This window comes from Xiphophorus maculatus, chromosome 7 (assembly GCF_002775205.1).
Source record: "Xiphophorus maculatus strain JP 163 A chromosome 7, X_maculatus-5.0-male, whole genome shotgun sequence".
Classification (NCBI taxonomy): domain Eukaryota; kingdom Metazoa; phylum Chordata; class Actinopteri; order Cyprinodontiformes; family Poeciliidae; genus Xiphophorus; species Xiphophorus maculatus.
Window position 1 is genome coordinate 7,968,873 of NC_036449.1, and position 13,218 is coordinate 7,982,090.

Below are 13,218 nucleotides of genomic sequence, written 5' to 3' on the forward strand. Positions count from 1 at the left end.
GTGAAGTGGTAATAACATTACAAGCAAAATGTTGGGATCAGAATTTTGGAAAGTAGTCGCCATCACCAAATAATTATACTCTCAAAGCATCTTTTGTAACACTGACACTTCTTTGACAGGACTTCTCTTTAAATGGCGACGCCTGCCTCGTTGTTCACAAGCAGTTTCTACCTCCGAGTAAGCGGGAGCTCTCAGCAGGGAGCGAAAGCCTTTCCCCCACTGATTCGTGTCCCTGCATGTGGACGTCAACATGTGTATATATGCAGCACAGAAATCCATGAAGGCAGACCAGGTTTAAACCTGCAGCAACCGCTCTTGTAAACAATATCAGACCATGTGACAAAGCAATTTGAGAAAACAGGACATCTTGTCCTCATTTATTTTTTAGGTTTTATAAGTCTGTGGGAGCAGCTTTATGTTGCCTCATCGTTATGAATTTCCTAACATCTATGTAAAGAAGGAGAAACGCCGCCTGAAACCGACTTTGGCGCAGATGAAAACAGAACTCCCAAAATGCTGGTGAATCAGGATCACAAGACTGGCAGAATTATTCCACTCAGGTTTTTGCATGTTTCCAATCAGGATAATGAAACGCAGCACTTCGTCAGACAAAGCTACTAACCAGTTCAGTGTGGATATTACACACTTTGTGTCAGGTGATGCAGTCTGAACTGGTTAGGTGGAGCCCACTCTGACTCAGAGGCTTAAGTCGGGCTCTTCAACTTCCTCGTAATAAATCGAAAGCGCTTCCCAAAATATTCAGGAATTTCTAAATGCTGACGTCAGTGACGTCTGAAGTTTTAAAATGCAAATATGTTCTAATGCATCATCAATAGTTTTATGTTCATATGGCTCCAACTTCAGCTGTAAACGTACTGAAGGAAACTATGGAATCATTAATTCATCATTTGGTCAATTTACAGTTTTGATATGGGCTCTTTACCCAGGGCAGCACAGCTTTAGACTTCTCTTGCTTATTTAGATGTCCTGTCAATGAAAAATGGACACCCCGACACTAACGTGCACAGTTTATACACTGTAAGAAAATACAAGTGCACACGAAAGTGTCTAAAGATGCCAGCTTATTTACAGTTTCTAATTCAATGCCACATCCAAAGACTATTTTACATTTTTGTTTTGCTTGTTGTTTGGTTACATTTTATCAGCTCAAAGTCTAAAATGTCTAGACCTGAAATTGATTATTTTACAATGCAATAATATTTTAAAGTGTAAGGGAGAAAATATATATTCTTATTATTTAACCTGTGATCAGATCTTTGAACAACTGAGTGAAATCAATTTTTAAGAAATTAGCAAAAATGTGGGGGTTTTTTTGTTTTCAAAGTTTTGTTCAAAGCTAACAATCCTCATACAAAGACTAAGTAAATGTATTCATACCTTAATAAAAATTAAAACGGTGGCCGTACTGTCGCCTTTAAAATGCTGCAATATCTGATTTTCGTCACCCAAACCTTTGTGTGTTTTGATTATCGAAACTTCAATAATCTATGTGTCACAGTATTGACGAGGGTGAGAGGTCAAGCAGCAATATAATGTCGAGACAGGCAGGACACGTAGTGCCAAATTAGAACAACTCACCTTTTTTGTCCATTAACCACATAAACAGCAACCAGGGGAAGAACCCAACCGGGCCCCACAGAACCAAAACTGCGATGTCAGACTTGGTGAACCCGTAAGCCTTTACAGCCGAGTTCTGAATGGGTCCCCAGAAGTTCCAGACCATCCCTTGCATGAGTGCCAGCAGGGAAAACAGGGTCAGAACCAGCCATCTTCTGCCATACACTCGGCTGTTTACGGGCAGGCTGTTAGTGGTCCCAGCGGAAGTCGGAGCAAGAAGCGGCTCCCTTTCTGCCTCGGTGCTGGAAGCGGCCCCCATAGTAGCCGCTCGCTCGGTTGTCAGTGTAGTCCGAAAGCTAACTTTTACGTCTGTTTGAAGGACAACAGACGTGTTGCTCAGCTATTGTCGTGTACAAAAATAATAACAGCCAAGCCGACAGCCCCCTTTTCTTTTTTTTTTGCGTAGCTGCTCCACTGCGCATGTCCAAACGGAAGTAGTTTGCGGTGTGGGAAACTGGCGTGCTACCGCCGCCATTACGGCCCCGCTTAAGCGCGAGCTTCAGTGAGGATGTTGAAGCCGAAAACAGAGCCAAAATGGAGCAGTTACATGTCGGAAAGTGCCGAATGTAAATTGAGAGCCGCGTTGTGTCATGTGAGTTTTGTTTACATCCGCCAGAAGTTCCTCTGCACGTGTAGGGATAGGTGAGTGTGGCTTTTCCACAGACACATACGTCTCCACGAAGCTAGCTGGAGCTGGGTTTACTTGGAAATTTTCACTGTTAAACGGAAAACATGGATCTATATTTACCAAAAAACATAAGGCAGCTAACATCGTTAGTTCCGTTTTTATTTTTCAACAAATGTACAGTCCCGTTCAGCTGGCGTTCTGATTGAAATTAGAATAGACGTCATCTTAATTATTGAAGTATACTAAAAGCAAAAGATAATGTTAATAAGTCGTTGGGTTCCCGCTGTTGTCTCATTACAGTTCATTAGCATTCAGTGCGGAAGTTCAAAGTTAGCTTTAGCTTCCCAGCAAGATTCAATTTTAATGGTTTTTTTTTTCGGGAAATTGCTTTCAAAACATACCAAACACGTTCCAGAGAACAAAAAGGCATTAAACGGGAACGACGTTCAAAACGGATGCAAAATTACTAACCTGGCAAATATTGTGACCAAACCTAACAAGGATGTGATTAAATAGTTATATTATTTTCAAAAATCAACAGGTTAGCCCAACAAATCTTCTTCAGATATTTTAACATTTTACATAATATAAAAATAGCATTAATATGCAGAAGATTTTTTGTTTTCTTTTACTCAAGACCTTTTGTTGCTAACAAGCACATAACGCCCCACCAGTCTGCCTGACAGTTTATGTAAAGGTTTTGTGGTCATACAGGATGAATGTCATCTTGCGTCTTTGCTCTAATTTCAGAAATCTCTTTTGATAATTTCCTACCCAGATTTTTGGATACTAAAAAGGGCTGCCTGTTAGCTGATGCACACTAGGTGGTGGTTTTGCTTTTTATTTAAAAGCAGTTTTATGTTAGGAAATTAGGTTATTTTACAGTAAAGTGTATTTACCAGCAGCTGGGTTTTCTGAGTTATGTTAGTTTATTTGAGGTTAGAATCTGTCAAGAGTCAATTAACCCAAAGAGGAAGAAGAACCAAAACGAACATCAATAGTGTGTTATGCAGAGTTTTTAAACAAAAAGACCAGGGAAGGAATTACAAGTCTTTCTATTTTATGCTTATAAAATAGCACAGTTGTAAGTAGAGATTAAAAATGCAAAGAAGAAATTAGGGCAAAGACCAAACAAATCAATGACATCCAAATGACTGAAAACTGCATCTAATAAACCAAGACCAGTCTGTTTATCATCGGATTCAAAAGTCAAGTGAATTTATTAGTAATCCAAATAAACTGTATTGGAAACATAGAGATACATTTTACAAAATATATCGTAATCTGATAATGAGTCAAATTAACATTGCTTCCTTTAATTTTCCACTTGCTGTATGCCTCAAAAAAGAAAACATCATTCTCTACCTTCTGCATGCCATCTGTGTTTGGCACAATAATATTAAACGCTGACTCTGCTAATACCCCATCTTATTCCCATGTTGCAGCCTGTGAGCAGCGTGGACCCCCAGGCAATGGCTGCCGTGACCCCCATTAAACCTTTCAGCCCAGAGGAGACCAGATGGATTTTGGAGCATTTGCAGCATCCTTCAGTTTTCCTGAACATGACCCAGGGCTGGCCTGTCCTGCACTGGACTGCACAGCATTTGTCAGGCTGCCTCCAAGACAGGCTGATCCGATTCAGACTCGGAAGGAAAGAGGCAACAAACGGTAAGAACAGATGATGAATCCCTTCAGAGGGAAGGCGTCGCTCCTCAGTAATAAATCATCTAGAATCCGTGTTTAGCAAGAAATTAGACCTCAAGCTACAGTGAGCCTACTCTGGCTCTCACCAGGTTAAAGCTGTTTATGAATTGAGCTTTAAAATGGAGATGGAAAGAAAACCATTAGAAAGTATTGAAAAAAGACTGAAGGGCTTATAAAAATGTGTTGTGGTTTTTTTTGTTTGTTTATATAATTAATTTAAAATGTTTTAAAACAAAGGGGTTATGAATAGGACTGAAGTTCTTGCATCCAAACTCTCTTGTTTCTTCCTCCCTCTTTGTAGCTCCTCTGTTTGAGACTCAGTGTTCGTACATCGAGGCCACAGTGACTCAGTTCCTGCGCTGGACTCAGCATCAGACCGATGTGGGGTCTTTCTCTGAATACCCCTGCTCAGAGTACTGGGCTTATGCTGACTACAAGTACATCACCACGCTGTTTCACGATCAACCTTCCATGTTTGAGGTAACCGTACTGCCCCGCTTTTTGTTTCTCTTGGGTATTTGGACGCTATTGAATATAGTATCGCCATGGAACACCTTGAGATTTTAATAAAAAAAATCTGGTGGAATCAACCAGTAAATAGAAAACAACTTTTAGCAGGATAATTTTTCAAAGCAAGTCGCCAAATTAATGCTGAAATGGATCACCAGACAAAAACACAGCCTTCTTCAATGTCCAAGAGTCTAAATCCTAAAAAAAAAAACACCTTTTGGGTGAGCTGAAAGGAACAGAACATAAGTCCCGTTCCTAATTGAAATTATGAGATATTTTTGTTCGAGCTGCGTCTTTAAAATGATGTTCAAAATAGCAGACATACAAAATAAAATTCACATTAAAAAAATACAAAAATAATTTATGCATTTAAAAGAAATTATGTGAAATAATAATAAAACAAACGATTATAAACATCCTTCAAGGCATTATGGCATGGTCAGTTTGGTGCTAACACAAAGGCAACATTCAGGCTTCGGTGGATGGATTACTTTGGGTGAGACTGGAAGGCAGAGGAACCTTGTCTGTTTCCCAAAACTCTGAATGATGTAACAAATGAATGGTTCTCAGTCTCTCCATGTATTGTCTAACTTTGTGAAATGTTATAGAAGAAGACTAAGTGCTGTTGTATGAGCATCTTGAATGCTAATAGTAGCACCATCAGTCAGTTTTGTTAAAAACAAAACGATCTTTAGACATTTTTTCATAGAAATGTACTCGATACATGTTCTTAATTTAAACGTTATATTTATTTTTTATATTTTAGTCTCAACTAATTTGCACACTCCTCAAATATCTTAACTCATGATTTAATTTAATAATAAATAAAAAATATGCTGCTCACTTCAGCCTGCCAAACTTTGTGGAAGAGATTGTAATGTTCAACAATGCAAATATTAAGCATTCTGTTAAAAAACACAGCCTTAAAAGCCAAAATAGCAGTTCCCATCTTGCATTTAATTTGAACCTCTTGTTTGACATTTTGCATTTGTTTATTAACTTACTGACTCATCCTCTGCTCAAGAATTACATAAGTGTCACTTCTTTTTTTTTTTTTAGCAATGTCCTGGAATTTATTACATTTTTAGTCTGTGTGGTAAACTGTTACTGGGCATCCACCTGTAATTATTATCTACTGACATTTATGGCTATGAGACGAACAGACATGGGCTTAAGAGAATCATGGTGTTGGAGGAAGGCTTCCTCAAGGCTAAAATGACCAGTCTGTCATTTCCAGCTGCTTTCATATAGAATAATGACTTCATTATTCTGGGACCTTGTGGGATTTAGTATTTTTGCTTTGGTAGTATGTAACTGATGAGGCAGTTTTCCTAGAAACAATTACCAATCTTAAGTTTACTTTTTCTGCTTGGACAACTTCATTTGTTACCGTATATGTGCTCTGTCACTGCAGCTGATGGTGTAAGGTTATAAATAAGCAATGAGATGGCAGGGTTGTAACTCTGGTGACTATATCAGCCTTGTTTCTATATTTTTAAAATAATTATGGACTAAATTTTGTTATATTTTCAACACTGTTTTGAAAGGAATAAATGATTGCTGTTTATTCCAGGATGTAAAGTGGTCTGAGTTTGGCTTTGAAGGACGTAACGGGAAGGAGAGCACTCTTTGGATTGGCTCAGAAGGGGCTAACACGCCGTGCCATTTGGACACCTATGGCTGTAACCTGGTGCTGCAGGTTCAAGGACGGTAAGAAGGAACACCTGAACCCATCACAAAAAAAAATATTACACAACCTGAGCTCTTCAGCTATATCCCGGACGAGCCCCCAAAATTTTACTTTTCCGGCTTTTGTTTTGGCGCTAGAGGGGCATAAATTAATAAAAGGTTAAAAAAAATAAATTAATTAAAAGTTGTTTGTTATTAATGAATCAAATAACTAAACAGGCCAATTTTTGAAAAATGATTTAATTATTAGTCTAAAAATTAGTTGGCAAAAAAAAAAAAAGAGTCAAAAATATTGTTTTGAAAGGAACAAAACTACTGTGGGTACGTTACTTCTGCACACTACATCAAATTCACATTGGACACAACCTCCATCAATCAAAGAAATTAGCTTCATTATCTCCCCATCATGCATTTGACCTCTAGCGACCTTTAGGTCAGCCAATAGCTACTTCTCTGGCACAGGAGTTGGTGCCACTGTGCCATAGTGAGTTTTAGGGTTTGCATTTTAAATTAGTCAGGAGGAAAATGCTGAGAACTCTGGAATTTTGAGTCTGAAAAAAATGTAGGAACTCTTCAGAGGAGCCACATCATTGATCATGGTGTTTCTCTCATGCACAGAAGGAATGTTTAAAAATGTAATCATGCTCAACAATTTTATTGTCTGTCGATGCATGATACATCCGCATTAACATTGGTATCGGCTGATGCTAGTAATTTTTCTGACATATGGGTATCGGTTGGTAAAAGTGGTACAACGTTAACAACCAATGTTTATTTGGGTTTTGTTGTCATTTGTGTTTCGGGAGGTGGAAGTAGCTGGATATGCGTTTGGTGTTCAGCCGAACTGGTGTGGTCGCTTTTACACAGTGTCAAAAGGGTATGGAAATATACATATTGGTAGCTACGGGTTATTGACAACAACAGCAGAGTTGGTATCGGATACCGGATATTGACATCGGCCCAAACTTTCATATCGGTTCATCTATACTATTTTCAGTCGGTCAGTTATGGTTAAGGTAATGTTTACCTTTTTTTGAATAAAAGATCCCCTACTTTGAAAATAAAGTTTTTGAATCAAATACAGATGAAGGCATCTGAGAAATTAGTTTTTTTAAAGCTGAATTTAATGGTTTAAACCAGTGGTTCCCAAAGATTTTCTGGGCCCCCCTATGGATTACAATAACATCCCACCCGAAAAAAGAAAAAAAAAATCAACTGGGCACACACATCGTTCAAACAGACATAAACCTATACACACATTTTGTTTTCAAACTGCACTGAAGTTTATTTCACACTTCAGGTTGCCACAAAACACACTACAAACCATCTTTACAGTGAAACACTTTTGCGTAAGTTTTTTTTTGTTTTGTTTTTTTTCATTCACCCGTACCGCTTCCCGCGCCCCCCCTGCCATGGCACTGTGCCCCACACTTTGGGAGCCACTGGTTTAAACTAATCCCTGCCATTTAAATCTGAAACAACGTCACACTTCAATTTAACAGACAGGACCTGCAGCTGAGCAGGATTTCTCATGTGAACGTTTTCAGCCTCTTAAGTGCGCAACTCTTCCACAACACTGAAGGTGAAAAGCACCGCGGCTGCTGACACTCGCCACGATCCGTCCTCTGCCTTCTGGAAAGGATTTAATTTGTCCCTCTGCTCTCCTAAGGAGCAGGAAAGAGCAGACGACAGGGCGAGCCACAATAACGGGACAGAGCGAGCCAAGAAATGAAAAGGGAAAGGTCTGCGTTATCTCGTTTTGGCGGCCTCTCGGGGAGCAACAATTGTGTCTCACAGCTTGTAATTGGGTCTCAGGTTCCTTTATTTGGTATTGATCTCTGAAGGAATGAAATGCCGCTCCAGCGGTCTTTTAACTCTGCTGATCTATGAAAATACAACGGTGTTGATTGATATCATGACATTTGGCCTTCTGCTAGATCAGATCAACAGGAAATAAAAAGAAAAGCATTGGCAAAGTCAAATAGTTTTTTAACAAACTATAGAGAGAATGTAATTTAGGTTTTAGGTTAGAAAAGATTGTCTGGGACTGATGGCTTTGCAGCTGCCTTTGCTGGAGAATAAGAGCAGAGTTGGAATTTGGATTGGGTTTGGGTTTTTAGAAACGTCAGCTTTCTTTTACTGCTTTTTCCTTTTTCTTTATGTGGCATGGATACAGTGTAACAGATTGGATTCAGATTAAAATGGTCTCCCTTCTCTTCAGGAAACGCTGGCATCTGTTCCCTCCAGAGGACACTGCGAAGCTTTACCCGACCCGGATCCCCTATGAGGAGTCCAGCGTCTTCAGCCAGGTCCACGTTCTCCATCCAGACCTGAGGAAGTTCCCGCAGTTCCAGGGGGCCAGGGCCCACACGGTGACTCTGGAGCCCGGGCAGGTCAGAATGTGACAAGGTTAAAAATGCAATCTAATTTCAAAGATGACACTACTTGATGAGTTTATTGATCCAGGACGCACAAACAAAGGCTTGGATTGATTTATCTTTAAAGTTAATTAAAGACTAAATTAAATCTTCCTTACTTCCTTTTTCTTATGTCGATTGATGAATCGATGGCCACTTTCTATGAAATTCAGGCTTTTACAACCTTATTTTAACACCTTATTTACACAATACATACGCCGTCTTTAAAAGTCCTTTTGTAACTTCTGGTCTGAACCAGAACGGAAAAAGTGAAGTTTTCCAAACTTTTATTTAAAAAAATTTAACAGATTAGAACATGTATATTGTAGTAAGTTATCTAAACAGTGAAGGTTATCCTGCAATAGTCAGCCCCGCCCACTCCTCACTACTACCCAGGGCTGCCTACTGACCAGTTCTCTGTCTAACAGGTCCGGAAAATCTCTGAGACCTGGGTATTACCCTAAAAGTACTCTATAAGAGATAATTCTATTTAAACTGGTGGCGAAAGTGATTCGTCTAGCTCTAACTACCTCCAATCCAGAAGTTATGACCCTTTACAGTTAAGAAACAATCAGCTGAGTAGCCCTCACAGCTGCATAATTCCAATAACCACTTCTGTTAACGGTAGCCCACTTTCTAAATCATAACTTGCACTTGGAACCGGCTAGATTATGTTTAGTGACTTAGATGTAAGTCCCAGGGTCATTATTTATTCTCGCCAAAGGAAATTATGAAGCCTCCTATTTACTGGAATCATGTACATTAGTTTTACCTTAATTAAAAGAGCTGAACGAAGATTAAATGACTCTATTAATTCCAATGTCCACCAACCTCTTTAGAATTTTATAGTATAAATTTATTACGCAAGCTTAAGCAGGGATATGCGACATACAAATCAATAATCAATCGTAAATAATTTAAAAACAGTGTAATAAAATTTACATGTACAATCATACTACCCTGTCCTCTTTTCCCTGACTAAAGTCGCAAGTTCTGAGATGGAATTTCAATGAGCAGATTCAACTCATACCCAGACGATGGTGGATCTTTGGCAACAGGAATTTCTAGCATCCTTGGTTGAGGTCTTTGCCTGGTGTGGAAAAAACCCTCTTTAGAAAAGAAACAAAGCAGAACGGGTCCGAATCCTTTTGCAAAACCCAGTTCCTCATCCCTGAGGGAGCTTTGTCCTTCCTCCAAGTCTTGTTGCAGAGTTTGTAATTGCTGGGCTGAGACGAGACCGACGATCGAATGAAGAACCAGGGATGGGGCGATGGAACCCAGTCCTTTCTTGGCGGTGTGAAGTCCGAGCTCCCCCGTGGTTCTGAAGTGCGGTCCGTGGCTCAATCTGCTTCAGCAAGTTGTCTCTCCTTCTGCGCCGTCGGACTGGGAACGGCTGGTTCCTCTTTTCAGCCCCTTTTTATGCATCTCTCCACCATGTGTGTGTATGGGGAGGTTTGGCCTACGTGACTTTCTCCACATCTGCTGTATCTCATGAAAAAGTCCTCACATTGCCCAATCTATTTCTGCTGACCATGGTGGAAAGTCCCGTACTTCCCCTTTCTCCGTTGCTTCAGCCAAACTCAACACTCCAACCATCCTGTGCGCTCTGACCATCTGTTCAGAACTGCTTGCGACATTTCCTGTTTCAGGACTGTGCTGTATTCCTCTCTTTTTCTATAACCCACTATTATGTATTATAGCTCATTAAACACATTAAATCTGTTGTTAAACCTGTTTGAATTAATTACAACTTCACATTATCACAAGTTTGATCCTTAGTTAACAATCAATCACATCTCTTACTTATTATAATTCATCAACCATAACCTTTCCACAGTTAATTCATTACAGAAATCATTACAGATCACATTTCAGATAATACATTTCAGAAGGTTATTATGTGATTACTTGTATTCATTTTACTATTCCTTCATATTCAATTTAATTAGCTTTTAATCAAACTACAAGATTACTTATTTTCTCTCAGGCCTCTATGCACCTTTTCTGCATGCACCCGGAAAGATCTCACACCCTATGCCAGTTTTCTTGACACCCCCTCCATGAGATCGGACGGTGCTTCGCAGAAAACACAGAGTCCAAAGTCAAAAGAGATCAAGTCCATCATCACAAGTGATAGTGAGGATGTCCCGCTCATAGCAGGTAACCGGAGACAATGAAGGTGTCCAGGAATCCACAACCGCATACTCCGACAGATTGGATGGCGGAGAAAGCCAGCGTTCTGCGCCCAAATCGTTGTCAAGTGTAGAGTCACCTGAGACGGAAAGGGTGGAACGTTCCAGCGGAGGCGGCAGAGGCGAAGGCAAGTCCATGCCGAAGTCTGGCAGCGTTGATGGATTGTTGCAGTAGCCGTCCAACTCTGCCAGCAGATCCTGGAAATCCATATCACTTGGTGATGGAGATGAAGGGGAAGGGATGTCCTCAGTCTGGCATGCTTGGGGAGATGAACTGAGGTTCTCAGTTTGGGTACCTCTCTCGTTAGTCGCACTGCTGGCTTGGCATCCGACGTCGATAAACAAATCTGGAGACACGGGACGTGTAGGTGGAAGATAGTCGCCCACCGCCACAATTCGGCCATCCAACAGATGTAAAGTGGGGAGGCATTGCCGAGTAAGTTGGTGTTCCCACAACTTATGAATTACGGGCAGCCGTAGCCCCGTATACAATGGAGATGCTGGGAAGTCGTCGTCGGCTAGGCCAAATGCAGAGGTCCACACGATTTTGTGCACCCGTTCCAGGGATCTAGATGTGGAATCCGCTATGTAGGGCAAATCCTCCAGCCCTGTGGCGCAGAGGATTGCCGTTACATCATTAAAATGGCTGCTCACGCATTTGTGACACCAGCGGGCGGACGATGCCACCCAAATGAATCCGTAGGATTCTGCGGTGATCCCACATCCCACACAGCAGGTTGATGCCTGAGGAGAAACAGTAACCCAGGTAACTTCATGATCAGTGGTTATTGATTAACTTCATGTACTTACAATGACGAAAATGCTAAAGCGAAAGCTGAGAGAGTAGGCTGGTTTTAAGCCCGTGTGCCAGCTTGTTTTGCGAGCCAAGGTGAATTAATCACAGGAGCCGAAATGTCATGATCTGGTGCTGGTTCACCTCGATCATAGACATGAGCTGAATCATGGAATATTGCCGCGTAGGTCATCAGCCATACAACAATGGCGAGGTCCGAGGTCTCATGAAGCCAGTAGAGGACCACCAGGATCCCCCAAACCGTTGCCCAAAGAGCCAGAATTACCCACTTTTGCATCCAAATTCGCCGTCCTCGACCCTTGATAGCCAAGGCCTGGCGCGCTAAGTAGATGAGGATAGATACTGCGAAAAGCCCTTCTAGAATGGCTGTGAGAATCTTAAATGGGGCGGCTCGTGTAGCTTGTGCGCCCCCCAGGACCAATTCCAGTATCAGGGCTGCGGTGTCGGTGATGAGCCACAGGCAGACCACAACGCCCCTGCGCCAATTGATGCGAGTACGGCCCATCAAGTAACAGGCAAAGAGGGACGAAGCCAACCCCCATCTGTGGAGAATGATTGGACGGAGGATAAGCTTGGCATATCCTTGTAGCGCGACGAAGATCCTCATAGGATGTCCCTTGGGCCAAGGACCGGTGTGGCAGAAGACTACCCAGGCCAGGGTAATCCCTAAGTGCTCAATGGTACTCACTTGAATCGGTGCAAAAAGTGAGTTGGGATTTGATGAGTTGGTCGAAGAGTTGTTTTCCATGATGTGAGATGATGGTCGCTCTGGATCAGGTCCTGTCGGCAGCTGCGATGAAGGTTGAATGGCTCGCAGGCACACGGCAGCTCTCTCTTATGCAGAAGTAGGCTCCTCCTTAGGGGGGAGGGGCTGGTAGTTCCTCTTTTTGCAACGACAAAGTGCTTTCAGCCACGCCTCCAAGACGATTTTGCCGATGAGTATTGCTACGGCGACGCCCAGGAGTCCTAAGAGATATGGCCATAGCACGCTCAAAGCGTCTAGCAGCCACTGTTCAACAATGTTGAGGCCTTCTTCCACCACATGAGCAATTTCTTCCACAACCTCGGTAGCGACGGCCACCAAAGTTGCTCCCATAGTCTCATACCAGAAACAGTCATGTTTATTAGAGCCTTCTCCACATTGCTGCCAATGCTCCATAGTGGTGGAGCAGGTGAGATTGGAATACAACAGGTTGGGTCCTACCCAGTCAAACCCTGAGTCTATGGTCCCTTCACACAGACTTTTCCGAAAAGCATGTCCTTCGGCGATGGCTATAAGGGGATTTGGAATGAACGGAACGGGTAGTCCAAGAATGCTCTTGCGCTTCTGGAGATGATATCCTAGGATTGCATCGGTGCATGTCCGTCCACTCACTATGGCCCTCCGCCATGTGCCATTGATTTTCCGCCAAGTAACCTCAGAAGAGTGAGTGTCATACTCATCTGCATAATGTTCCTTGCAGTAGCTTTCCCAACCTCGGACGGTTTGGCAGGGTCTTCTGGCCAAACTGATTGTGCATTCGAGGACCCGTCTTGTTGTGTTTCTACAGGTCATGCGCCAAGGTCTCGGGTTGACATAACTGTCAGGTCTCCAAAAAACTCCAGGCCAAATCATGCGATCTTTTG

The 13,218-nt window shown here is 41.8% G+C and overlaps 2 protein-coding genes across 6 annotated transcripts in view; one reads left to right on the forward strand and one right to left on the reverse strand.

The window, feature by feature from the left end:
* The window catches only part of dirc2 (disrupted in renal carcinoma 2), a 53,737-nt gene extending 51,696 nt beyond the window's left edge, over positions 1-2,041 (reverse strand). Inside the window, exon 1 of the mRNA XM_005802973.3 lies at positions 1,600-2,041. Within this exon, the coding sequence (XP_005803030.1) occupies positions 1,600-1,897 (298 nt within the window). The 5' untranslated portion in view covers positions 1,898-2,041. The remainder of the gene's footprint in view (positions 1-1,599) is intronic.
* The window catches only part of hspbap1 (HSPB1 associated protein 1), a 33,903-nt gene that overhangs the window by 683 nt on the left and 20,002 nt on the right, over positions 1-13,218 (forward strand). For 2 of the 5 annotated variants that reach the window (XM_023337078.1, XM_023337079.1), the window contains exons 1-5: positions 2,129-2,230; positions 3,712-3,934; positions 4,272-4,450; positions 6,054-6,190; positions 8,391-8,562. In XM_023337078.1, the coding sequence (XP_023192846.1) occupies positions 2,147-2,230; positions 3,712-3,934; positions 4,272-4,450; positions 6,054-6,190; positions 8,391-8,562 (795 nt within the window). In that variant the 5' untranslated portion in view covers positions 2,129-2,146. Of the gene's footprint in view, positions 1-2,128; positions 2,281-2,313; positions 2,412-3,711; positions 3,935-4,271; positions 4,451-6,053; positions 6,191-8,390; positions 8,563-13,218 lie in introns of those variants that run through there. The other 3 variants (XM_005802991.3, XM_023337081.1, XM_023337080.1) reach the window with 3 other exon arrangements.